Source organism: Podarcis gaigeae, assembly GCF_964106915.1.
Source record: "Podarcis gaigeae genome assembly, chromosome: 15".
Lineage (NCBI taxonomy): Eukaryota > Metazoa > Chordata > Lepidosauria > Squamata > Lacertidae > Podarcis > Podarcis gaigeae.
In genome coordinates this window covers 1,276,358-1,302,451 of record NC_139692.1, presented here as the reverse complement: position 1 = coordinate 1,302,451, position 26,094 = coordinate 1,276,358, and the positions used below count along the sequence as shown (strand labels likewise).

Here is a 26,094-nt window from a genome sequence, read left to right as displayed (position 1 = left end):
GCCCAGTCATCAGGGCTTCCCTGCATTTTGTAATCTGCACTGTGGAAATGCTGAATTTTGTATTCAGCATCCAGAAATTTTTGAGCTAACTTTTCAAAACAAGCTGCTAGGCATTATGGTTTCAATGGCTGGGGGAGGGGTATATGCAAATCTGTTTAATTTGCATTACATTATACTGGATTCCGTTTTCCATGGCACAGAACCTAGGTTTGTTTTTACTTTTGTTACATGATGAGGTCAGGATTGCAACAGCTGCATGCAGTTTATTAAAAGTGTGATGTAAATTACTATAGTAACAATTATGACTATGCCTTCTTTTCTCTGCTCCTGCCTCAAAGAAGATGATCTTGGTTGCTACTGCACTTGCCTGACTTGTGACCTCTCTTTCTCACAACCAGCACGGTTGGGCCTTCTGGCCCAGACACATGGCAAACGAAGAATGAGGAAGTCACCAGAAGACCAGATACTCTTAACGCTGTTTAGATGCAGGGTAGCCTACATACCACATCTCATGGATCAACCTGCGTAATTCAGACCACAGCAGGTTCTGCTGCAGAAAGGGGCCAGCACACAGGTAGTTCTGGGTGCCTCAAGGGAGAATGGGTTTCCCCACGCCTCTCTTTCCAGCAGCCATTGCCTCCTCCTCCACTCCTTGGTTCTGCTGATGAGCTACCTTGCTCCCACATTGTGGCTGGGAGAAGGACTTGGAAAGAGGCCAGGGTATGTCATTTGCACATTGTTCTTGTCTTTCTGGCCCCCAGGAACTGCAGTTGAGCCTCCTAGGAGCCAGAACAGATAGCAGAACTCTCTGCTATTAGCTTGCACATTTGTAACCCACCAAACTTAACACAGCCTACCAGTCTACTGCTTGACAACCATTTTAATGTTGCAGTTTCTAATGGGCAGCAAAACAGAGATTTAAATCTGGGCCCTGGTGGGCTGTAGCAACAGAGAATTCCTCTTGGTGGGTCTCAAGTTCTGCAGGCCTCCTTTGACCTTATCTGGAGTGCCTTAAGCCACAGCATGCCCAGCTCTGATCTATGCTGACCATACTAGGCAAGGAGTTGTGTCACAGGCATCACCTGCTTCTCTGTTTCCCCTGAGGACAACGGCGGGGACTCTACAGCCCCCTTCCGATGTGACTGGACTCCAATTCTCATTAGACTCCCAAGCAGCATGGCCAATGGGTCTGGGTTGATGGGGGTTGTAGTCGTGTTCCCCAACACTGCCCTAGGGAGTTCATCCACATCAGGAATAGCCAACCTGGTGCTTTCCAGATGTTGCTGGGCTACCAGACCAATGGCCATGTTTGCTGGTGCTGATGTGAGTTGGAATCAAGCCACACCTGGAGGGCCACAGGTTGTCAACCCCTGAATTAGACCTAGCGAGCTTTGCTCAGCATGGAGGCAAGGCTCTTGCGGGAAGGGGGGTAGGAGACAATCAAACCCCCCATCTACTTTCTGTTACCTGTCTGCGCAAGGGGATGCTCTTGGCCAGCTTATGCACAGCCAGCTGGCTGTTGAAGTCCGACTTCTTTGTGGTGCTCTTCATCTTGTATATGATGACGGTCACAATCATGCAGGAGATGAGGAAGCCCCCTGTGCAGTAAATGATGATCTCCAGGTACAGAGAGGAGGCCATCATAGCTGGCTTGTCTTCAATAGCTGGATTGGTGCAAAGAAAGAATTAGCACACTAGGCACTCATTCAACAGCAACTAAAAACACCACCATAAAAAACCACCACTACGGGGGTCAAGGAGATAGAGGAAAGTGGAGAGAAAAAGCAGCTTTACTTAACTTCTAAAGGTGCCAGGTGTTGTCTGCCCTCACTTCTTGTGGCAGCCAGATGTGCCCCCAAATAATGCAGAAGAGAAATGGATGTGCAAGCTGAAGCAGGAAGAAGGGCATGCCAGTGCCTTTTTGCAAGCAGCCACTTCGGCAGCCCCCACCCTGGCTTCTAAAAATAGACAAACTCTAGAGACTTCCGGGTCGGCGCCATCGCCGAATGGCGGGCTCCCTCCGAGCTCCGGAGGGAGCCGGCTTGGCAGGGGCTGGGTCCTACCGCACCGGCGATGCGGGGACCCTTAAAAACCACGGCCAGAGGAGGCCGTGGACATGGAGACTCGGCTGGCACCGTTAGCGCTCTCCCGACTCGTGAAGGAGCCTTTTTAAAGGCTACGGATCGGGTGCCGGGGAGAAGCGTGGTGCTTTGAGTTCTCTGCTATCCCTGCCGAGCGCAGCCGCATGCCATCCGGCGGAGAGCGCTGACTTCTTCTATTGAAAATTCGGCTCTAAAGAAGAACCCGTGAGTAATTGGAATATGGACTAAAAAAAGGGGACAAATTTTTAAAATTCGGAGCGAACGGGGGAGGTGGAAAAAAGGAAGTCAGCCCACCCCTAAATTGTAGAAGAGCCAAAACAAAGGACTGGACAACTAAGATCGAGTGTAACTTTATCTTGCCGAATCAGCAACTTCGCGAGGGAAAATTATAAGATTGAGCTGGAGGAGAAAAGTGGAATTGTTTTAAAAAAAGCAACCCCCCCCCCCCGGAATCCCTGGAGCGATTCGTGAAACTGCCTGGAGAAAAGCGATGGAGGTTTTGACAGCTGTCAAAGAGCTGTCAAAAAGGAAGATTAAAATAGAGACTTTGTTATGAGGACTTTGCCGGTTATATTTGTTATAAATTGAATATAAACTGTTTTAAATATCGGTCAACAAGCTACTTGGTCTGGTGGATGTGATTCTGGAAGGGAACTTTGTTATTGCAATCCACCTAGAGGAGCCGAGGGATATTGCATGTGTTTTTCACAGGAAACTTGAACAGTTGAATGGAACTTTTAATCTCCTGGGAAACTGCAGGAATGGAACATTATTTTGTCTACAGAGGTCTACACACTACAGGAAACAATGGAACTATTTGTTGGAAAATGAAAGGAACATGATGCAATGCTTTGCTCCATAAATAACAAGCCTCTGCAGAGACACTAGAAACTTTTGGAAAAAGAACATTTCTGTGGGAGAACAGAGAAATAAAAAGGAGGAGAATGATTGACAAGAACAAGGAAATAACAAGAACTGGACAGAACTGGGGGAACATTTGGGATATTCAGGTTTGACAAGCTTATGGATACAAAATTGGAGTTTTTACTCCTGGATATAAAAACCTGGATAGAAGAAATGGGCCCTTATTTGATAGACTCCTTCTATGATTGGACATCCGTAATTAAAGACTGGCAAAGAACCTGAGGGACATAGTGTAATGTGGGAACTCCAGGAAGATATTAGAAGTGGAGGGATAGGTGAAACGCAAAGGGGAAAGAGGGGAGGGAAAATTGGAATCCAAAGGCTGTAAAATTACTATTCATATTTATCTTATTTCCATCTGTACTATGTTTGAAAGGGGGAAACTCGTGGAAGGGTATAGATCGATCTTAGGGGATGGGAATTTGGATAAATTGGGTTATTGATGAAGAGTGTAATTTGGGGATAAGAACTTGTTGAATTTAATTGCTTATTTGGAAGATTTGGAACACAAGAGGGGGTAGGGAGGGGAAGTCCTAGTTATTGGTAAAAAGTTTATGGATTGGATTTAATTTGTTTTGATTTGTTTTAATTTGGAAAACCTTAATAAAAATTATTTTAAAAAAAAATAATAAAAAATAAAAATAGACAAACTCTAGGCAAATGGGGGATCCCAAACCAAAGCGCCTTCATGAGTTCGCTTCTCTAGGATCCCAGTCTCTTATGGGACAGAATCCAGCATCCACATGGAATTCAGCATCCCTAGTAGATTCCTAGCACTTCCTGCAGACAAGCATTGACTTCATTGTTTAGAACTAAACATGATGAAGGTGCTCTGTGAACAGAATCTCCTTATGTATTAAAGATTATCCTTTTTAAGGGCACCTGAGACCAAGCAGCCAGAGAGGAAGCAGCTGCAGGGAGTTTGCCTTGTCACTCCCTCCCAGAATGAACAGCAAAAGAACCCTGCATCTAATAATCAGTGCCTGAGCTTGCTTTTTGCCTTGTCTTCGTCAATCCATTTTTCCTTTTGTTTTGTGTCTTTTAGACTGCAAGTCTGGGAGAATGGACGGACTTATTACTGAGCACTGTAAGCTGCTTTGGGTTATTTTTTCCAGCTGCAGAGCTGAGTAGCTAGTCCTAATAAGTGTAGACCCACTGAACTTAATGGAAATTACTTAGGTTCATTCATTTCAGTGGGTATATGGGGTGTTAGGGGAGGGGTAGTATCTTCAGTGAGAGACATGCCATGCTCCTTCTGGGGTAGTTTGTCTTACCATTGATCCCCACCCTGCTCTCACTCAGCTCTCACCTGCGGCTCCTAGAAGCTGTCAGCATGCAACAGCGGCCACAATCCGAGAACAGCTGCAACTGACTGGTCAAACCATGTGAGGATGCTCAATGGGTCTCAAACCCTCAGGGAGTCAGGGTCTTCCCCTGCATGCAAAGACAGGCACTGGCAGATTGAGCAGATGAGACCAAGAGTGGGTCCAACAGTCAAGAAGGGGATTTCTGCCCATGCTATAAAGGGAAGTGAGGGGCAGATGGCTTATCAACCTGGGAAGAAGGAACACTCTGATATCCTAAGCCTCCAGTGCCTTGCAGAATATCTTCAGGAGAAGAAAAGGCTCAGAAGTAAACCGTACACAAATTCAGAGTGGAGTCCCTAAGACGGTTGGATGGTGCCTTGCACGCCACTTTCTGGCAATTCCTGCAGCCAAGCTGGTGCCAAACATCTTGCTCTGCCTTCCATTGGACACCATCGGCAAATGTAAATGCTAAATTCACTGTTCTGCTTATTTTTGTCTTCAACTCTGCCTCCACACTAGAATGTGGCCCAGAAAGAATGTGACCCTTGGGCTGAAAAAGATTCCCCAACCTCATCCAATTGGGTGAATATAATTGGGAGAATAAAAATGGTCTTTATACTCCTCCTCAAGAGAAAGGCCGAGGAAACTGGAAGCAGCAAAGAAGGGGCTCTCATGGGTGTATCTACTTCTTCTAGCCTTTGCCAACTGGGTCCCCTCCAGATGTTTTGGAGGATAGTTTCCATCTGCCTCAAGCAACACGACTGGTGGGAGCAGAAGCCCAAAGTTTCTGGAGGATGCCTGGGTGGCAAAGGCTGGCTTGCATGTTAACGGAGGCCAGAGAATTCTGGGGCTACAGGTGTGCTCCAAATAAAAAAATTCATGGAGTGGCAAGTGGGAGTAAAAACAGAACATGTGCAAAATGAGTGCTTGTGTGTGTGTGTGTGTTGCTGAACTCTGTTTGTGATTTCCCAACCTATTTCTTTGTAAAAGCCAAGGAGTGTTGAGGACCACATCACAGCTGCCTGCCAAACCTTTCAGAACTACATGAGTAATGCTTGCAGGAGATGAGTCAAATGTGTCGGATTCTGTTGTTTGCTCTGTTGAACCATCTCTTGCAGGTTTTGCCCAGAAACGTTCTCAGCAGGCCTGTCAAGTACAAAACACTTTCACCTGGGGTCTTCCTAGTTGTATCAGCATCAGCTTAATGCTTGTTTGCAAAGAGAGAACTCTTAGTGAGAAAGTGCAAAGCCTGTGTCAAGGCCAGAAACATTTTTCTGAACTTGTTTTGGAGAGGGCATTGGAGCTGCAATTTGAAGAGAAAGAGATGAAAAAAGGATGTTCCCTCCCTCCCTTTAGTCCTCCCACTCTTAGAAAAAACAATAAGCAACAGAGAGAAGATGGATAGAGCATGTGGTTGGAAGGAAACGGCTGCCATCTTGCCCTGTTCAGATCACAGGGCTCTGAGTGGAAACAGGCTTGACAAGGAAAACAGAAGACTGATAACACAAAAAGTTTTTTTCCTTGTAGGTGTACAAATAGCACATGACCTCAAAAACTTTCTGAAGTTGAACATTACCAGTTCTTGCCAGCCAGATTTTGATGGCTGAAAAATGAGCCCTGCATCAACCAGGCAGGGTGGAACAAGAGCCCACAAAACAGCAGTTTATGCAAAGTAGAATCCAAAAGAGAATGCAGGAAGAATAGCAGAGACTTCAAATTAAGCAAAGGCCAGATTCCATTCCCTTTCGAGGCAAGGCCACCAAGAAAACAAAGCCATATTCGGGATCTTATGGGAAAGCAAGCAGATATTGGGGAGCCCATTTCCTAGTCTCAGTTCTTGGGGGACCGGAATCCAGAGTGTGCTCATTTTATCACAGCCACCTCAGAGAGAGATGAATCCAGTTAAGAAAAGGGCCATCTTCACCCAAGCTCTCCAAGGCTTGTGCATGATTTATTTTATCCCCCTTTTTGCAGTAACCCACAAGCAATATGGGTTTGAAGGCCCCCTCTACAGACTTCCTGTCACCAGGAGGAAAAATAGCCACCTATCAGTGTGGGGGTATCTGCCTGCCTGAGCTACATCGGTTTTCTTTGCATAGATGTATGGATATAAGGGGAAGCTACCCTAAGATAGCTAGTTGCACAAGCCTTCGGTTCTACAACTGGAACATCATCATAGTGAGATTCCTGTGTCAACTGTAAAGTTTTGAACATTTCCAAAACATAGACAAATCAATTGCCAGACCACACTCAAGTCCCAGGAATGAGTAAGTAGAAGCTCCGTGAAAACGTGTGTGAGAGGAGGAGCTGCACCCCTAATTTTCAGCACCATCAAATAAGCCTACTCTGGTGGATCCACAAGTACCCAGTTATACTGACTGCAGTCCAATAGCTGCCTTTTGACCCCACTTTAAAATTGAAAATCTGGGCTGGGAGTGAGGTCCAAAGAGGAGGCTGTATATATGGAGACCTGTATCCGACACTGGAAAGCTGGAATCCCAAAACACCTAGCTCTGCTACCCCTAACTGCAGTATGTGGGTGGTCTATGATCTCCCCCAATGCATCCACATAGGTCCACTGGGCACAGGTGGGGTTCTGTTTTAGCACTCCTTGCTGAGAAGGCAGCAAAGTGCATGGAAAGACTGATCTTGCCCAAGAGAATGGAACCAGCTCTGTCAGAACACCTGGACCTCACTTCTGGTTAAGCCCAAACTGGAAATTCACCATGCCTTGGTCAGCAAGAGCCACCAGATGTGGAGATGGACCACCCCAATTCCGCAGAGAAGGAAAATGGGACCACAACAGGGCAGATGGCTCACTGACTGTCACACCAGGGATATCTCAATTGTTGCTAAGCAACCCTTCCTCTAGGAAGGAACCAATTTGTGGGACGACTCTGCCATCTTGGGGGTGGCTCTTGCGGACCACAGCATGCTCATCTCCATGCATAGAAGAGGACAGCAAGCAGGCAGAGAAAGGAACAGAACCAGTATATACCTTCCAGAACCGTCAACCATGCAGAGTGGTGGGAGATCCCAATAGAATTACCCGCCAAACATGTATACTGCCCAGCATCCTCAAAGGAGACATTCCTTAAGTGAAGGACTTCCATTTCTTTGTCTGTTGTGTTAACACCAGCCGTCTAGAAAGGGGAAAAAATGGAAGCAAAGGGGGAGAGAGAAAGAAAAAAAAGGAAAATAGGACGAGCAAACATAAGACCCCTTTAGGAACCAAGGTGCAGGAGGAGGAAGAGGGAAGGGGTAACATGCCCCCCAAGACCTCCTAAGGAACACAGACACCACTGCAGACGTATTGCAACAGAGAGCCTTAGGACAACCTCCGATCCAGGCTGACCTAAAGAGGCAATGTTAAAACAACAACCCTTCACCAAACTGAATTTCCCTGCCCATCTGACATGCTGGCGATGGGCCACATGGAAAAACTAACCTTAGGTGGGGGGAAGAACCAGCTTAGTTTCATGGGATGGGAAGAGGAATAATGGTGGAAGGAAGATGGGAAGACAAGAAAAGACAAGGAAAGGGAGCAAGGTCTGGGTCAAGAAGTGACAGAGCACTAGGGGGAGAGGCCATGCTCCTGTACGCAGTCATGAAAATGAAATTACCTTTTTTATTTTGCCAGGGAGAGCAAGGGTACTCCAAGAACCCAAAATCAGATATGCAGAAAACTCAGGTTTCCAGACTTTAATTGGTAGGTCAATTAATTGGTGACAGCCAGTTTAAAATTGGCAGGACTGCACAATTAAATGGTATGGACATGCATTTTTATGCGGCTTTGATTTTGCTGTCTCAAAAGCACACCTATATTTAGATTTTTACAATACTAAAATCAATGTAATTAGCTGGTTACCTATCAGGCGATCAGAGCATTTCTCCAGCAGCCTTTGTAAGAAAAGTACAGAGAAACCAATGCAATAAAGTTTAGCTTGATGTTTCAGCAAAAGAATCTGGGGGATTTCTTATATTGGCTGAATTAATATAGATAGAAAGTTAAGAAAGCTCAAAGAAGGGAATGATCTGTTAAAATGAGGAACGGGGAAGGGCATGAAACTAAACTGACCAGCCCCTTCTGAGGATTTTTCCATGGCTTGCTGCACCAGAAACAGAGAAGAAACAGGAGAGCCACAAGAGTTTGGTTTTCCCACCACGAAGGACTGGCCATCCAAGCAAGAGCCCCAAAGTGGCATTCTCCCCGTTTACCTTCAGCCATGGGTCTGGTGACGGTCAGCCACGCAGACTGGTTAGCCTCACCAATATAATTGGAAACCTTACAAACATACTCCCCACTCTCAGCCTCTGTCACATTATACAGGGTCAGCACCTCCGCATCGGAGCTATTAATTCCCGAGCTCTAGAACAAGACCAACAACACAGGAGTCACTCAATGGCCAACGGACGGGCACGTCGCTCCATGATCAACAGCAACAATCAAGTGGGCATCTCCCTGTGCCCACAAGCCAGAGGTGGGGGGGGGGGGACTCAAGCTCTCTGCCCATCCCGCCCCTTCTCGCTGCAAGGATATCTCCTGGGGGCACAAACTGCACCCCTCTCACATCTAAAGGAGCAGCAGTACTTAACAGCTGTATGGCAGGGCCAAGTTCATCAGATGCTAGAACCTGGAGAACTTGCTAACTGCTTTACAGTTCAAAAAACCCTCCAAACCAAGCCTTTTTACTTATTAATTTTTAGCATATATAAAAAACCAGTATACCATTTACCGTATTTTTTGCTCTATAACACTCACTTTTTCCCTCCTAAAAAGTAAGGGGAAATGTGTGTGCGTCTTATGGAGCGAATGCAGGTTATGCAGCTATCACAGAAGCCAGAACAGGAAGAGGGATCGCTGCTTTCGCTACGCAGCAATCCCTCTTGCTGTTCTGGCTTCTGAGATTCAGAATATTTTTTTCCCTGTTTTCCTCCTCCAAAAACTAGGTGCGTCTTATGGGCTGCTGCGTCTTATAGAGCGAAAAATACAGTATGTCATAGAATAAGACATGTTTTAGATACATCATAAAAAGTAAAGAAACATGAAAGCCATAATACTCTTTTGTTGGGCATACTAACCACTAGCTTGTAATTAAAAGTACTTTAAACTATTTTATAATATCATTTTGGTGGCATTCAAAGTAGCTTAAATGAGGTTTTATTCATGCATAAAAATCTCTGTCTTAACACTCACATTTTGGTCCTGTTTGCTGGCATAAAATGGTTTCAAAAGCAATGCACTAACCCCCATTTTTCTACCCAATTCTCCTCTTTAAGGGGCTTAGCATTCCTTCAATAAACCTACTGTAAAGTGTTTAAAAGGCACAGATGTCTCTTGATGATCAGGTTTTAGCATCACAACCAGGTTGGATTCTGCTCACTGTCAGAAGCCCAAGGCATGGGATTTGAGCTTTTGCACAGCTATAAATAGCAGAGCAAGCACATGAGGCAAATGTGAGTTGTGGCAAGATATTGTGGGATGCTCTCCCCAGGGAAGTTCGCCTGGTGCCTTCATTGTACACCTTCAGGTGCCAGGCAAAAACACTCCTCTTTAACCAGGCCTTTGGCTGACTGACATTCAATGCCCTTTTAAAATGTGTTATTGGGTTGTCCTTGGTTTTATTTTTATTTTGTATTTTGTGATTTTATATTGTGATTTTATCCTGTGAACTGCCCTGAGACCTGGGGGTGTAGGGCAGTATGCAATTAAAAAAACCAAACTCGCTGAAGGCTATGAATTAAATTCTGAACCCATCCTCCACAGCACCAGCAGAACCATATCTGCTCTGTTTATATTTGGAGAAGTTACTGGTGTGCCACCAGTTCTTCCCTAGCCTTATGGTAACTTCATGTAACAGTAAACAGCGCCACATAAGACTCACATCCTCCTCCCTATGGGGGATTGTAAAACTTCAGGAAGGGCTTTTGCTCCCACTTTTAGTCAATGCCAGCTTCTTGTTCCATCTGAAGCAGGGATAGTGTTTTAACTCTATTATAGCTTCATAACTCAAAATTTGAAGTTGTACTGTTTTAAAACCACAGTGAGAGCTAAGCCATAAATCCTGGTTCAGGCGAAACAACAACCTGGAGCAGAAGCTTTCAAGTTAATCTTCCTGGCCACATGGTTGGGGAAGAGGGAACTGCAGGAGGGAGGCTAGGCCTCTTCACTTGGGGCTAAAGCATGCTTAGGCGTTGTGTCTGAATGAGGTCAGCTGGTGCTGTGCTGTGCTATGGCATCCCAGCCATACTCCTTTGGTTGGGAATGGCCAAATTCAGTACCCTCCCACAGCTATTTTTCTTTTGCATGCTTTGCTGTAGAAATCTCACAATGGGGAACTTGGACCCAGACTGAGCTGGCTTGACTTAGTCTGGCTGATCAACCAATTGGAAATAGATTATCCTGCAGCATCAATTTAGAACGGTCTTGTCCCTTGCTTGTAGCCACCTTACACGTCTCTCTCCCAAGGCAGTGGAAACAAGCCCCATGTTAACAAAAATGTCACCCATCACTTGAGATAGTGGGGTTTCCTTTTACCTTCAAGACCTGCACATAAGGCAAGTTATTTGGCCCAATCCTGCTCCCATTGACCTCAATGTGCTTCAACCACTGGATGTGGGGCTGAGGGTCACTGTAGACTTTGCAAACAAATTCAACGTTGCTACCCAGGGAGACGGTCTTGTTAGCCGGGAGCCCAGCTTGTAAGATAGGCCGGTGAGGTGACCTCTCTGGAAAAGACACAGAAGAGAATGGTTTCAGGCAAACTGGAAAAGGAGAGAGATGAAGGACCCACTTGCCTATTTATTTAAAACATTTATATACTGTCTTCCAACCAGACGGTTTCCAGGCGGGTTTTTTTTTAAGTAAAGCAACAAGAACATCAATGATAACTAACACAAAAAACAGTCTGTAAAACCAGCAACTGAAATAGCAGTTTACAATGAAACTCAAACTTTAAGAAGCCCAGGACAGCAAAAAGGTGTTTGTCTGGCACTGGAAACATTAGAAAATTGGCGCCCTGTGAGCCTCGCTAGGGAGGCGCAAGCAGGGGGCCAATACAGGGAAGGCCCCTTCCCTGGTCACCACCCGCCGCTCCTCAGATGGTGCTTACTTCCTTCCAAACACCCCAATCTAATATGTTTGAACTCCAACAACCCTCAGTTATTCATAAAAGCATTTCTATACAGTCGTATCATAAAATATTGGGGTGGTGTTAAAACATAAAACACAATTTTTAAAAAATATTTAAAAATATCAAAATACAGATAATCATTAAGTAAAAACTGAACAGCTGCCAAGGCTTGGAACAGAAAGGTCTTGGTGAGACTCTTGGAAGTGAAAAGCAAGGGTGCCTGCTGGATCCTTGCTGGAAGAGTGTTCCACACCATGGGACTGGAAGCACAAAATGCCCAGCTTCTGGCTGAGACCAGTCAGCTCTGTGTAAACGCCAGCCTCAGTTTACCAGCCTGCATCCAGCCCATCAGCGCCTCCAAGCCCTGGGCTAACATCTCAAGCACCTCTTCTGATTCAGATGGAGCAGACTGGACAAATGTCACTCCAATGGCCACAAAACACTCAAGAGCTGGAATAGCCTTGCTGAACGATCATGTCTGTGTGGTTGGAGGGTGTGATGGAACAGCACATCTCTCCTCTGTGGAGGCGTAGAACATTGGCACAGACTCGTGGCCAACTGTGAGCAGCATGACAACCTCCCGCTGTGATGTGGGAGCAACAGTCCTGAGGGACAGCTTTAGGCCATAGCAGGGTACGATGGGAAACTGTTTCTGAGCAGAATTGAGTGCTATAACCCTATCATTGGCAGCTGGGGTGACATCACTGGGAACCCAAGGGTGTGATGCTGGTGTTTGTGTGCTGCGTCAGAAGTGACCTTAGGAAGAAGGCCTTGCAAGAGCTCTTCTGTGGAACAAAGAGACGATGGGAGAAAGTACTGGCTCCCTTGCAGCCATGCTCTTGTAGCTGTGGATGCAGTGACCATTGCTATCTGGCCTGTGCTGCAGACCTTCAGGCTCATTTTCAAAGCTACTGATTCCATTCAAAAAAACCAATCCACACACAAGGCACTTTGAACTGAAAACAGAGAAATCACATGCTGATGTAATGATAACCCTGTGAAAGTGAGTTGCCTAGAGCAGTATAGATGTCTATGCCTCTGGCCTGCTGCATCTCTAGAGCATCGGCACACACAAAGAAGTTTGAGCATGGCACCAACGGTTTGTGCCTGAATGTTTCCATGTACCAAATATGCTGCAGTGCAGACTTACTGTTAGTGAGCATCGTGTGGGCACATGGTATTTGTTTTTGGAAGCTTTTTACGTCCTGCACAGACTTGCCCATGGTGCTGGGTAGAAGAGCCAGAAACCCAGGCTGATACATGCAACTGATGAAGACTCTGTGTGTTGGTGTAAGCAATCTGGCCTTCCACCATAACGGAAAAGGGGGCAGTGGAGACTATAGCTTGCTGGAATATTCAGTCTTATCTGCCGGGAAGAAAGGCAAGCAGACAGGCAGAAAATACTGAATTTCATGTTTTTAACAATTTTACCTGAAGAGAGGGTGTGTGTTCTAGTACCTGTGAAGAAGAACCTGTTTACATCTGCCATCTAAGCCAAGTTTTTTAGTGTTAGTGGAGCAGTAAAGTAGCAAATCTTGAAATATTGGAGGGAAAGAATATACCATATTTTTTGCTCTATAAGACTCGCTTTTTCTCTCCTAAAAAGTAAGAGGAAATGTGTGTGCGTCTTATGGAGCGAATGCAGGCTGCGCAGCTATCGCAGAAGCCAGAACAACAAGAGGGATTGCTGATTTCACTGCGTAGCAATCCCTCTTGCTCTTCTGGCTTCTGAGATTCAGAATATTTTTTTTCCTGTTCTCCTCCTCCAAAAACTAGGTGCGTCTTGTGGTCTGGTGCGTCTTATAGAGCGAAAAATATGGTATATTGTGCTCTGGAAGGCCTGCATGAGCCTTCTGCATGAGCACTGTCAGCACAAGTTGTCTTACACGCAGTTTTTATTTTCTTGTGCTTCTGCTTTAGCACCAAAGTAGGAGCATGATACCGTTATACAGTGGTACCTCGGGTTACATACACTTCAGGTTACAGACTCCACTAACCCAGAAATAGTACCTCGGGTTAAGAACTTTGCTTCAGGATGAGAACAGAAATTGTGCTCTGGTGACGCGGCGGCAGCAGGAGGCCCCATTAGCTAAAGTGGTGCTTCAGGTTAAGAACAGCTTCAGGTTAAGAACGGACCTCCAGAACGAATTAAGTACTTAACCCGAGGTACCACTGTATTTTGTTAAGAGCACACTAATTTTTACACTGCATTGTCGTTTTACCTACTGTCATTTCTCTCCAGACCCAATTACAACAACAAGGGTTTTAAAAAGTCCTCTTTCACATAAACTGGAACATTTGCTCAAGGCATCTCTTTCGTGGCATATTTATGATTCTCCTTACGTATTTTAATTACCCCTCTGGTGTGTTATGCAGCTTGTACTAGATATGTGAATTCATACCACATTGCTGAAATGGACATCTGAGCCTGCACCTGCAACTCCTCACGGATGTGCCCTAAACATTCAGCATGATCCTGGAGCGCTCTCTCTCTCCCCCCCCCCCATGACCCTCTGAGCCTCTTCCTGTGCCACACAGCTCTACTGGAAGCCAAGGGGTGAATGTATTTATTTGCTGGTTGATACTAGTACGTAGGCTGAGACCCTATCTGCCTGCGGACCACCTCGCCAGAGTGGTGCATGCTCTGGACTCCCGCTTGGACTACTGCAATGCACTCTACGTGATGCTCCCTTTGAAGGTGACCCGGAAACTGCAACTAATCCAGAATGCGGCAGCTAGACTGGTGACTGGGAGCGGCCACCAAGACCATATAAGACCTACATTGGCTCCCAATACGTTTCCAAGCACAATTCAGAGTGTTGGTGCTGACCTTTAAAGCCCTAAATGGCCTCGGTCCAGTATATCTGAAGGAGCGTCTCCACCCCCATCGTTCTACCTGGACACTGAGGTCCAGCACCGAGGGCCTTCTGGCGGTTCCCTCACTGCGAGAAGCCAAGTTACAGGGAACCAGGCAGAGGGCCTTCTTGGTAGTGGCGCCCTCCCTGTGGAACGCCCTCCCACCAGATGTCAAAGAGAACAACAACTACCAGACTTTTAGAAGACATCTGAAGGTAGCCCTGTTTAGGGAAGCTTTTAATGCTTGATGTATCACAGTATTTTAATATTTTTTTGGAAGCCACCCAGAGTGGCTGGGGAAGCCCAGCCAGATGGGCAGTGTATAAATAAAATTTTATTATTATTATTATTATTATTATTATTATTATTATTATTATTATTACTACTACTATTACTGACTCCTTGCTTTGGGGATATTATAGCATGGGATAATGATGCATTTTCGAACAACACCGAGTTTATAAGTTCTGTCTTATCACATCAGTGTTTGTGATTAATTTCTTATGTATTTTTTAATAAAAGTATCTCTGGTACATGGGGGGAGGGGCGGAGATGGAGCAGCGAGATGGAGCTGGGAGTCACCTGCCTACCAAGGACGCTTCTCTCCAGATCTCCTGGAATCTGCTGCAAGAGGCTTCACACAAGGTGATGTTGAATAGCCTGGTGGTCTGCAGTGGGGCAGCCTGGCCTCGCTCCCCGGTCCCGCGGGGATGCTGCCTTCCCATGGGGGGGGGGGGCAATAGCTTCCATTCACAGGGACTGCTCTGTAAAAAGTGTTTGGCCCTGCCTGCTTCAAGAAAGCTGTGAAGCAATCAAGTGAGCATGAACAACTAGTCAGGTGCAGATCAGAAGTTGGACCCAAACTTCCCAGAAACAAAGAGAATTAGGCTGGCAGGCCTGGAACTGAAAGCCCCCGCCCCGCCTGTGAACCTCGCATCTTCACTTGTGATGTGACAAAGCAGGGATTAAGAAGTTATTTCCCCCTGGAGTTGCAAGAGGCTGGAGCCAAGATTTTCTTCTACTTCATCCTAGTCAGTCACTTATTAAAAACACAAAGGGTCCTGCTTCCTCCTCTAATCCCTCTAGCTAAGGAGTGGGCCCTCCTATATCCTAAGACCATATTTCACTTCCTGAAGTAAACATCACAGGACCAGCCCTCTCTCTGCCAAAGGCTGTTCTTGCCTGGATTTAAGGAGCATCTTTTCTGTGGTGCTTTATAGGGTTTCCTGACCCAGAAAGGAAACAGACCTTGCCATGCCCTCAGCCCACAGCCCTGGAGAGAGGATCAGAGCCAGAGTCGGCCTCTTCTGCACTTAAGAGGCCTGTGCCAAAGGGGCTAAGATCACACCTTTTCCCTTTAACCATCTTATTCAATCCATTTTCCAAAATGCAAAACATAACATTAACTGTATGCAGGAAACAGACATCAAGTAAAACATTAACAATTAAGAAACAGATGGACAAGTTAAAAATACTGTAAATGAAATCACATAATTAGAAGATCAAACTTGCAGCAAACTTGCCACACAAACGTACGTTTCAAAAGATCTACGCACAAACAATACATTGTGACATAGCAATGATTTGTTTGGCATAGATATATATATATTTAGAAATTTTTTATTAAAGTTTCACATATAATAAAGCGACAATAAAAACATAAACCCAACAAATACCAACATAGAAAACATAAACAAAACGAAAAAACAAGCATAAATTCATTCCCTTATTTTCTACAACCTTACTTCCCCGACTTCCTCATACCTTCCCTTTCTGTATTCCAATTTCTAATCTAGGTTCAGCAAATCCTTTCCTTTAATCTTGTTTAGATCTTTACCTTTCTTTCCCTTTTCATACCCATTACACCTAGTAACCACATAGTATCTAAGCCGACATCGTTTCAACATTCATTAATTTTACAATGTTTCTTAAGATAGTCCTTAAATTTCTTCAAGTTTGGCATAGATATAATTACAAATATATGCAAGCTCCTTATTCTTTTATTTAATATTTATTTTGTTACATTCTCTATATATGCTGTACATTGTTTAGCTGTACTTGTTTGCTAATTTTTGGTGGCCTATTGCCGTCTAGGTCTTCTTTCCTTGTATTGAGAATTCCAATAATAATAATATTAATAATGTGTTGGTTTTTTTAAAAGATGTGGGCGAACAGTTGGTGAGTATTTTGCTGTTCAGCTTGGGAAAAGAAGGAAGATCAAATATTGGAGAAAGGGTTGCTGCTGCTTTAGATCACAACCTTATGTCCCCTGCTAAGAAGATTAGGAAGAACTTTAAAGGTCCCTTGGTTTCACATTCTTAAACCACTAACATAGTTGAGAGCCCCAAGCTCAGACTCAATAATCATATTATACAGGAACTCAGCCCGTTTATCCAGTTTTAGGAACAGTTTTGACAATACTACTTCCTTGTCTTTGTGTGTCTTATCAGAACTTACACTGTCTTATCTGGTCTTATGTTTTTAACTGGGTGTGTTTTGTTTTGGAAACTTTCTGTACAGTATACACAATTTCATAAAAGCTTTTGTCCTTTTGTCTCCCTGGTGGTGTGACAGAGCCACCCCTGGGCAGTCCACAGGCACCAGGGTCTCCCTTTCCGGTGAAGAACCCTCTGCCATCTGGGCTCAGCTGACCCAGGCTACACCTTGGGAAGGGCACTTCAGAAGGTTTGACCCAGAAAAAATCCAGGTCAGATGCAGGCAAATAAAAGAATGAAAAAGCGCCACAGTGCTCTGGGGATTTCCATTGTTTCTTTGGAGGCTGTCTTACAATACCCTAAAAAGGCGGCTCTGACACTTGGAATTGAGTTGGGGTATAGAGAAGGAAGGAGGCCGCGATGGTGGGATTCGTAAGCAGCAAACAACCAGGTGGCAGAGGAGGGGGTTGTTAAAGCAACAATCTCTGTGGGGCGGTTAAGGGTAAGAAATAAATAGAAGTTCCCAGGTTTAGTTCCCAGCATCTCCAGGTTGGGGCTGGGAGAGAATCCTGCCTGAAATCCCAGAGAGCCACTTCCGCCCAGTGAGATGGACGTCTGTCTGTGGAAGCTCATTCTGCTGAGCGCAGCCCTGGGCGTCTGCCCCAGAGCCCAACCCTAAATACACCCCCGCAGGAACAGCATGACTGTCCAAGCAGCTTATCCCTGGATGGCCCAGCTGAAAGCCATCATTTTTTGAGAGTAGCCCAGAGAATTTAGGCTATATGACTATAAAGATACAGCAAATGAATGAATGAATGAATGAAACAAGTAAGCTTGTTTCTGGTTCAGGGACCAGAGTCCTTGGTGGCCCTTCCTGTAGTCACACATCCCAGGCCACCTCTTCTGGCCAATGGGCCCCCAATTGCACTTGAGAGCACCATGAAGCAACATCCGTCAAAGGCAGCAAAGGTGAAGTGGGCAGGTGAAGTTCTTGTCACGAAACTGGGGTTTGGGTTTGGGGTGGCTAGCTATTCATTAAAGGTCAAAGGTCAGACAAACCTAATGAGGGCATAGCTGATTAACAAAGGGCCTGCCAGTGTGGGGAGTGAGCATTCACAACCCCCTTTGTTCCCCCTTGCAGACTATTCCCTTCAGTTTGCTCAGTGTAATCAAATTAAATTGCATTTTTAATGGTTCATTTAGTGGCATTTAGAGCAACTCCACAAGTGGAACGGCAGAGATCAGCCTGCCTGGGTTGGGAATTAAGGCTAATAAGGAGATTAATTGGGGAGGGTGGCAAGGAGGAGAGAGAGTTTCCGTCTGGCCTCTAAAATTATCATAAGTGAAAAATGAAGTACAGCTTCATGCTTGGGCTGCACAGCCAGCTGCTTGAGCCCACTCGGTGCACACCTCAGGGCAGCCAGTCTGAACAAAGAGACAATTCAGAGCCAAAAAACAAAATTCACCCAACCACTGTCTCCTATCCCCTCCTGACACTGAGCCACATACATCCGGCTACTTGCAGAGAATTCCTGCCTACACAATCTTTGCGTGTACCAAGGAGCAAAGGAAGTGGAAGCAACTCAACCCTGCCCCCTTGGTCCTGCTGCTGCATTTTCCTGGGGGGAAAGCTGTACACCGAGAGACTGGATAACACAACCCCCACCCCAATAGTGAAGCACACAAGGAACGTTTCTCTCCACCTCACCATTCCAACTCTCCATGCTGTAAAAAAACAAAGGCATCAAAACATCCCGGCAACCTGATATGTATTAAAAATAACATCTGTAGCCGCATAATTTGTAACATAGCACAGGCAAAGAAGTGATGAGACACCGGAAATAAAGCAGGCTTGGATGACTATATTCCACTCCTGATTTTCTACAACAAACCAAAAGCCAACCTTGATTAGAAAAAAGTACCCTGAACACGTCCAGTTTCACATTTTAAACTCATGTAACTCATCGTGGTTTTGTTCGCTTCCTGCCTTGGGCCAGTCACCAAAACTTAACCAAAACTACTTCATATGGCTTATGCGAAGCTCCAGAGGAGAGATAAAATGGCTGCAAGAAGGACTTTGTGCTAGCATTACAGGCATCAAATGTTGCTTCCTTGTAATGCCTCTTTGTAAAGAGACATTTTTCCCACCCTCCAAATTTGTCTCCATTGAGGCTTTGACCAATGTGGCATCATTACTGTGTTACTGCACTCTGACTTCTGAACAGAGATAAACTCTCTAGGAAAGCAATTTATAACTAACCCCTTGGATTCCACACTCCTTCCAGCCTCCCATTTCCCTTCCTTTGTCCAGGTCTCCTTACCAACAACGTCAAGCTGGTAGGTATGGTTTAGGGTTCCGTACTTGTTCTCCACAATGCAGGTGTAGTTGCCTTTATCTGATGGCACAACCGAGTCCATGATGATGCTCCAGGTGGCATGACGGACCTGTGGGGAAACAGACACAGACTGATCAGGAAGGTTACCTGCTGATTGATGGCTGAGGCGGAGGGAGCAATGGCTCTGTCCCCTTGGGCTTTTTCATCTCAGGAGCAGGCCCAAAGGTCTTGCCTGCTCCTGTGCTGCATGTTCTAGGCTGCACATAATTGCTGTTCGAGGTCATGTCCCCCCCCCCCTTGCTATAGAGAGTAATTGCTGCCAGCTGCTGGGCTGACAACAGAGCCGGCTACATCTGGAAACTGGGATGATGGACAAGTGGGACAAGTTTCGTTGGCTAGTACAAGAACCGGTCTTGGAATTCCTCCAGCTGCTCTCCCAGATTTCACTGTGCCCAAGGCTAGCCAGGGTGGTGTATTCAGGGGTGGCCAACTCTCAAGAGACTGCAATCTACTTTCAGAATTAAAAACTGGCAGCGATCTAGTTCAGCTCAAAGTTGTAGAGCTTTTTTAGGGAGGAGGAAAGCCCCGTTGGGGCGGGGGGTTAAAGGCAAGGGACAAAGGGGGAAAGTCACTCACAAAAAGATCGCTATGGATCAAAGCAGCAGCAAAGAGAAAGCTCTGTCTTCTCTTCACTACAATGGAGGGTGGGGCAAGGGGCCATGGCAGGAGTCAGTTTTAGCGACGCTAAGGAAAGGGAGCCAGAGATTGACCGTGATCTACCATAACCTCACGGGGATCTACCAGTAGATCACGACTGACCTGTTGGGACATCCCTGGTGTATATAATGTGTGCCATAGGTGAACTCACTTGCACAAGCACAAAATTCGGCACAGAATTTGACATTTAGACAACCCCACTTTATATGCTATGCCTTGCAAACCCTCACAAGATGGCTTATGAAACAGCCGGTAAACAGCAAAAATTTAAAAACAGACCAATAGGTCAAAACAATTAAAGACACCATGAGCTAAGCTGGAAAAAAATATCCTAAAAACAAACATTAAAACAGTAAACCTTATGTTTTTGCCCACTTCCTCCCATGGTCCCGTCAGCAAGTCTCAGCTTAGTCTACCTCACATGGCTGTTGTGAAGATATCTAAGAAACTCTAAAAGGGCTGCTAAGGGGACTTTGGTGCTTGAAGGCATCGAACATTGGTTCCTTTTACCATAGTGGCACATCTTTGTACTATAAAGAGCCACTTCCATCCAAATCCGCAAAACTGCAAGGCTTCAGCCAATCTAAGTCTGGCTCAATGCCTGCATGTTCTAGATGCTTCAGTTCTATTATTTTCAGCTGAGCTTACTCCCAGGTTCATCTGCACAGGGGACTGACTCCTAAGGAGTTATTTTAGGCCTGTAGCACTGGGGGTGCGAGCTGTGGGAAGCAGAGTGATTTGTTTTCCTTTTTTAAATGGTGTATGTGTGTATTTGCTATTTAAATTTTACATGCAAGATAGTGAAGAAAAGCATACGGTTCGTATTTTTCCTAAGTGCTCAGTAAAAAAACAAAGTCCACTCTCAACTTTTCAGTGTTGTTGTCCAACAGCAAAATCACTAAACACAGTTAGACTTAATATTGAATAAACATACAAAGGATTGCATGGCACAGGTTGAATATACAGTGGAACCTCGGTTTCCGAGCATCTCAGAACCCGAATGAGTCAGAACCCGAACGCTGAAAACCTGGAAGTGAATGCTTCCGTTTTCAAATGTGCCTTGGAAGTCGAATGGCTTCTGAGGTGCGTTTCTCCATTGTAACTGCCGACTGGCAATTGTGCCTTGGTTGTTGAACGTTTTGGAAATCGAACAGTCTTCCAGAATGGATTATGTTTGGCAGCCGAGGTTCCGCTATATTACAAGTTGTCTTTTAGGTATTCCCCCCCCCCCCAAGCACTGCATGGATGTCATAGGTTTTCATGCTTTCTGTAACTTTAGAACTCCACCACTTCAGACAGCCTCTGAACCTGCAGCAAACCTGGCTAAATATCCAGTGATGGACACTTGTCTTTCTCCGGGTCTTTGGGCAGCCTACCTCTGCTGAGGGAGCAGAGACAAATCACAGAAAAGAGAACCTGGCCTCCAACCTGCTTATGGGATGTGTGGTGCATCTGGCTGCCATTGTGGGAAGCACAATGCTGATCCTGCCTCTCCCCCCCCCCCCATGATTTTCCTGGTTGGAATGTGTCCCTGGACTGCATAATGCCTCTTCCTTGTGTCTCTGTGTAAATGTATATCCTTTGCTCCACCCACTTTTGCCTCTGGCCCCACCTACCACTGGCATTTGGCCCTCGGAAGGCTGCCCAGAGGGGAATGCGGCTCTTGGGATGAAAAAGGTCCCCAAACCAAGGTTCAACTCAAAACGCTTCTGGCCAGTCTTTGGCACCTGGTCCTCCACGCTGGAATGTGCTAGGAGTATGAAGCCAGAGTCCCGGCCAGGTAGCCAACGTCTCTGCATCACACCTCCCCTTTCAGCTGCTACCAAAGGCAGCACAGAGAACAAAGGCAAAGCCGCAACATGGGCAGGCAGATTAAAACTAAGGAAGCTGCAGCAATGACTATTTCTGGAAAAAAGCCATTACTTTCAGGAAGTGCCCGGGAGCTGTTGCTTGATCAGGTTCAGCCCAGGAGAAAAATGACAGGGACCATCTGATTCATTAAAGCCACTACTGATTCTTCAGGCACAGCTCTTTGACCAGACGTGAAGATTAAAAAGGGGGAAAGTAGAACAGGATGGTTCTTGTCTGCGTCAGTGGCTGCTGCTAAAGGAGTTTTATTTGTAGCTGAGGGTCCCTGGCTCTGCCAACAGTGGGAGGTGCAGAGGCCACGCTCTGCTTGTGAGTCACTCCAGATGGAAACAAGTTGTTCTAACTGGAGGCAGCAGCACCCGGCAGCAAGCGCCAGAATGACTTCTGCATTGTCGCACTTTCAGCCAAACGCCTCCGCCTGGCTTTGGAGAGGTTCAGAGATGATGAGACCACATCTAGCTGGAGGCAGGCCCTATTTGCAAGACATGCTGAAGATATTTTCCCAGCTGCAACAGGCACGTAATTTGGGGACGTAATCTGTGATGTGGCATAAGAAGCTCCAGGAAGGAGGGAAAAAAGGACCATCAACCAATTTTGAAGCTTTTTGTCTTGATCAATCACCTGCTTTTCAGTCAGGTGAGCTAATTTTTGTTGTTGGCTTCCATGTGTCTTGGCAGACGATGCAAGAGAGTGCCTTCAGAAGTCAAGTCAAACTGTCAGAGAGTTACAGCACCTGCTGTGGCTGTAGAGACAGACTTTACTGCAGGTGAGGCACCTGAAGGCAGCTGGTCTTGCCTCTACACGTGCACCATGACATCCCACACCTGTGGCGTCTGCTTGGTGGTGGTGGGTTGGCACCTCCCTCACTGGGGGCTGCTTAAGAAAGGCACCTGGGCCCCGGGGGAGCATGCATCTCCCCGAGGACACTCCTGCTTTGTATTTTATATAATGCCAAGATATCGTCATCGCTACTAGTATGCTAATATCCTGTTATATCCTGTAAGGAGCTCAAGGAGACATATATGGTTTGCCCTTTCTCCATTTGATCCTCACAAGAACCCTGTTGAGAGACAGTGAATGGCCCAAGGCCACCCAGTGAGTTTTCTGATTTGAACCCGGGTCTCCCAAGCCCAACACTCTAACCCAGGGGTAGCCAACGTCATTCCCTCCAATGTTATGGGACTATAGCTCCCATCATCCATGACCATTGGGCCATGCCAGGTGGGGCTAGTGGGAGAAGGGAGTCAGATCATATCCGTAGGCAACTGGCTGCAATTGGGAGCCCCCCCCCTCAAAAAAGCCTGCCATCCTGCAGTCTTGGGAACTGCAGTGCCTCCTCCTGCTTTAGAGAACAGTTAGTGCCATTGTAACACCGTCTGCTATTTTCCACTAAATTAAGGTAAATGAAGGCTGCTGGTGCACTGGAACTTGTGTGGAGGAGGGCAGCCAGGATGGTTGCATGTCTGGAGACTGTGCCTTGTGGGAAGCAGCTGGAGGAAGGATGTGTTTGGCATGGATGGGAGGAGGCTTGGGGGACGTGTTGTGACCATCTTCAAAGGTCTCCCATGGAAGATGGAGCAAGCTTGTTTTCTCCTGCTTCAGAGGCTAGGACCCAAGGGAGAAGGGCACCAGACTCGTGGAAAGAGGCGTATATTACACTTATACCGAAAACAGAGACTGAAAAGACTCAACTTAAGAACTACCGCCCTATATCGTTACTAAATGTGGATTATAAAATTTTTGCTGACATCTTGGCCAAGAGATTGAAAAGAGTATTGATGGATGGGAGGAGGCTTGGGGGACGTGTGGTGACCATCTTCAAAGGTCTCCCATGGAAGATGGAGCAAGCTTGTTTTCTCCTGCTTCAGAGGCCAGGACCCAAGCCAATGGCTTCAAATTGCAAGAAAGGAGATTCAGGCTCAGCATCAGGAAGAACTTTTCTGACAGCATGAGCTGTTCAAAAGTGGAATGAACTCTCTCAGAAGGTTGTGGACTCTCTGTCAGGAACCCAGGCTGCCGTCTTGATAACACAGCACGCAAGTTGTAATTAGCTTGAAGATTTATTGTAATACAATTAGTCTCGGACGTCTAACTGAGCGTCCGTGCCTTACGAGTCAGTTGACCCTTCTGAGCAGTGCTTCCTGGTTCTGCAGAATATCCTGAACGTATGACCCTTACGTTACTGGGTTTGTTTCCTGTCTAATACCTTTCCCATGCATCTACTCTTTGGGCTCAGGGAACTGCCTCCTCTTCCGCTGAGGAAACACTACCCCTCCTGCTTTCTGAAGCTGCCTGTGCTTCTTGAGCGAGCTGGCTTCTCGCTCTCCCACTCTCTGCTAACGCCTTATCTACATTTCATTCCATGTCAGAGGGAGGGGGAGGGGGACTGCTCCCAGCTGTCTGGCTGCTTCCTAACTCTTGTTGTTCCTCTACTTGGGGCAGATGTGTTCACGACACCATCCCCTCCCTTAAGATTCTCCTCCTCCTCCTCTTGTTCCTCCTTCCTCCGAGGGTCGCTGTCTAGGCCTTCCCATCAGTCCTCCTCACTCTCTTCCACTTCCCCTTCCTCTTGAGGGTTTCCCTCTGTTTCGAGCCCCACTCTGCCTCACTCTCTTCTTCTTCCACCCCCTCCTCCTCCCTCCACCCTCTTGGTTTGGGTTTGTTGGGGTACCAGCAGTGAAATTCTGCCTGTAACCTAGTGGTGTGCACGTTTCCAGAATCCTCCCAAGAATTTTCTTCATTCCCATAACCTTTCCAATACACTAAATACTGCAATCTCCTTCTCCTCCAGTGAGAGTCCAGTAACTGCAACACTTTGTATTCTAGTTCACCTTCTATCATTATTGATGGTGGGGGGTGCCTCTTTAGGTGCTTGGTATGGGTGTGCAGGAATCACAGGAGAAAACAAGGACCTATGAAATACAGGGTGTATCTTCATGGAGATCGGTAACTGAAGCCTGAATGACACTGGGTTAATTTGCTCCACTACTTCAAATGGTCCCACCCTCTGAAGGTCCAACTTCCGGCACCTCCCCTTGTTAGGCAAGTCTTTGGCAGACAACACCACCTGGTCTCTCGCCCTTATCTCCGTGCCATGCCGTCTATGCTTATCTGTCTCCCTCTTATATGCGTCCTTAGCTTGCTCCAACTGCTCTTGTAGTAAGCTGCACATAGCTGCCAGCTCTTCTGCAAAATGTTCTGTGTCTGACACTGATATGCCACCATCCTGCACCGGTAAGGTGCGTGGGTGTTGTCCCAGGCAGGCAAAAAGGGGAGTTTGTTGGGTAGACGGGTGTACTGCGTTGTTGTATGCAAACTCCGCTAGGGCCAACTTGTTGACCCAATTGTTCTGTTGATAACTCATGTAACATCACAGGTACGGTTGCAAGGTTGCGTTCGTCCTTTCTGACTCTCCATTTGTCTGTGGGTGTCTAGCGGACATGAGGCAAACTTCCACCTTCAGCAGCTACATTAGTTCCCTTCAAAACTGGGAGGTAAATTGTGCTCCTCTATCTGAGCTGACCTTCAAAGGCAGCCCATGCAGCTTAAACACATGTTCCATGAAGAGATGTGCCGTCTTCTGTGCCGAGGGTAACTTCTTACAGGGCACAAAATGCGCCATTTTAGAGAACAGCCCCACCACCACCCATATCACTGTCTGCTTATGCGACTCAGGTAGGTCAGTGATAAAGTCCATAGCTATTGCCTCCCATGGTCCTTGAGGTGTAGGGAGCGGTTGGAGTAGTCCTGCAGGCGCTTTTTGGGGCTTCTTGGCCCACTGACAAGTCTCACATGCCTTTACATAATCCTTTGTTTCTTCCTTCACCTCAGGCCACCAAAACTGTCTTGTCACTTGGAACAAGGTTTTGTACTGTCCAAAATGCCCCGCCATGGAGTTGTTGTGACACTGTCTCAGGACCTTGGCATGTAGCTTGCCTTCTGGGATATACAGCGCTTTTCCCTTATACAGCAATCCCCATCTTTCAGCAAAACCTTCCACCGCTGTGTCTCTCCTCTGTATTGCCTCCATATTCCTCCTTGCAAACTCATCCTCGGCAGTGTGCTTCAGGAAGTCGGGCGTCTTGGCTACTGAAACCACTGCTAACTGTATCTGTTCTAGCTTGATAATGTGCCTCCTCTCCCTGATATTCTGGCTTCTGGGAAAGAGGGTCTGCTCTTTGGTTCTGAGGACCTGACACATACTGCACTCTAAAGTTGAATCTGGCAAAGAACTGCGCCCACCTGATCTGCCTCTGGTTAAGGTGTCCAGCCGTCTGCCAGTGTTCAAGATTCCTGTGGTTGGTGCGCACTATAACCTGATGTTGCACGCCCTCTAGGAAATGTCGCCACGTTTCCAGAGCGTGCCAGATAGCAAGCAATTCCCTCTGTCATATGGTGTAGTTCTGCTCTGACGG

The 26,094-nt window shown here is 46.4% G+C and overlaps 1 protein-coding gene across 16 annotated transcripts in view; it reads right to left on the bottom strand.

The window, feature by feature from the left end:
- The window catches only part of FGFR1 (fibroblast growth factor receptor 1), a 112,834-nt gene that overhangs the window by 18,698 nt on the left and 68,042 nt on the right, over positions 1 to 26,094 (bottom strand). For 6 of the 16 annotated variants that reach the window (XM_083713514.1, XM_083713505.1, XM_083713510.1 and 3 more), the window contains 4 exons: positions 19,079 to 19,202; positions 10,872 to 11,062; positions 7,332 to 7,476; positions 1,462 to 1,664 (listed from right to left, as the gene is read on the bottom strand). In XM_083713514.1, the coding sequence (XP_083569640.1) occupies positions 1,462 to 1,664; positions 7,332 to 7,476; positions 10,872 to 11,062; positions 19,079 to 19,202 (663 nt within the window). Of the gene's footprint in view, positions 1 to 1,461; positions 1,665 to 7,331; positions 7,477 to 8,551; positions 8,703 to 10,871; positions 11,063 to 19,078; positions 19,203 to 26,094 lie in introns of all 16 variants that reach the window. The other 10 variants (XM_083713517.1, XM_083713507.1, XM_083713516.1 and 7 more) reach the window with 3 other exon arrangements.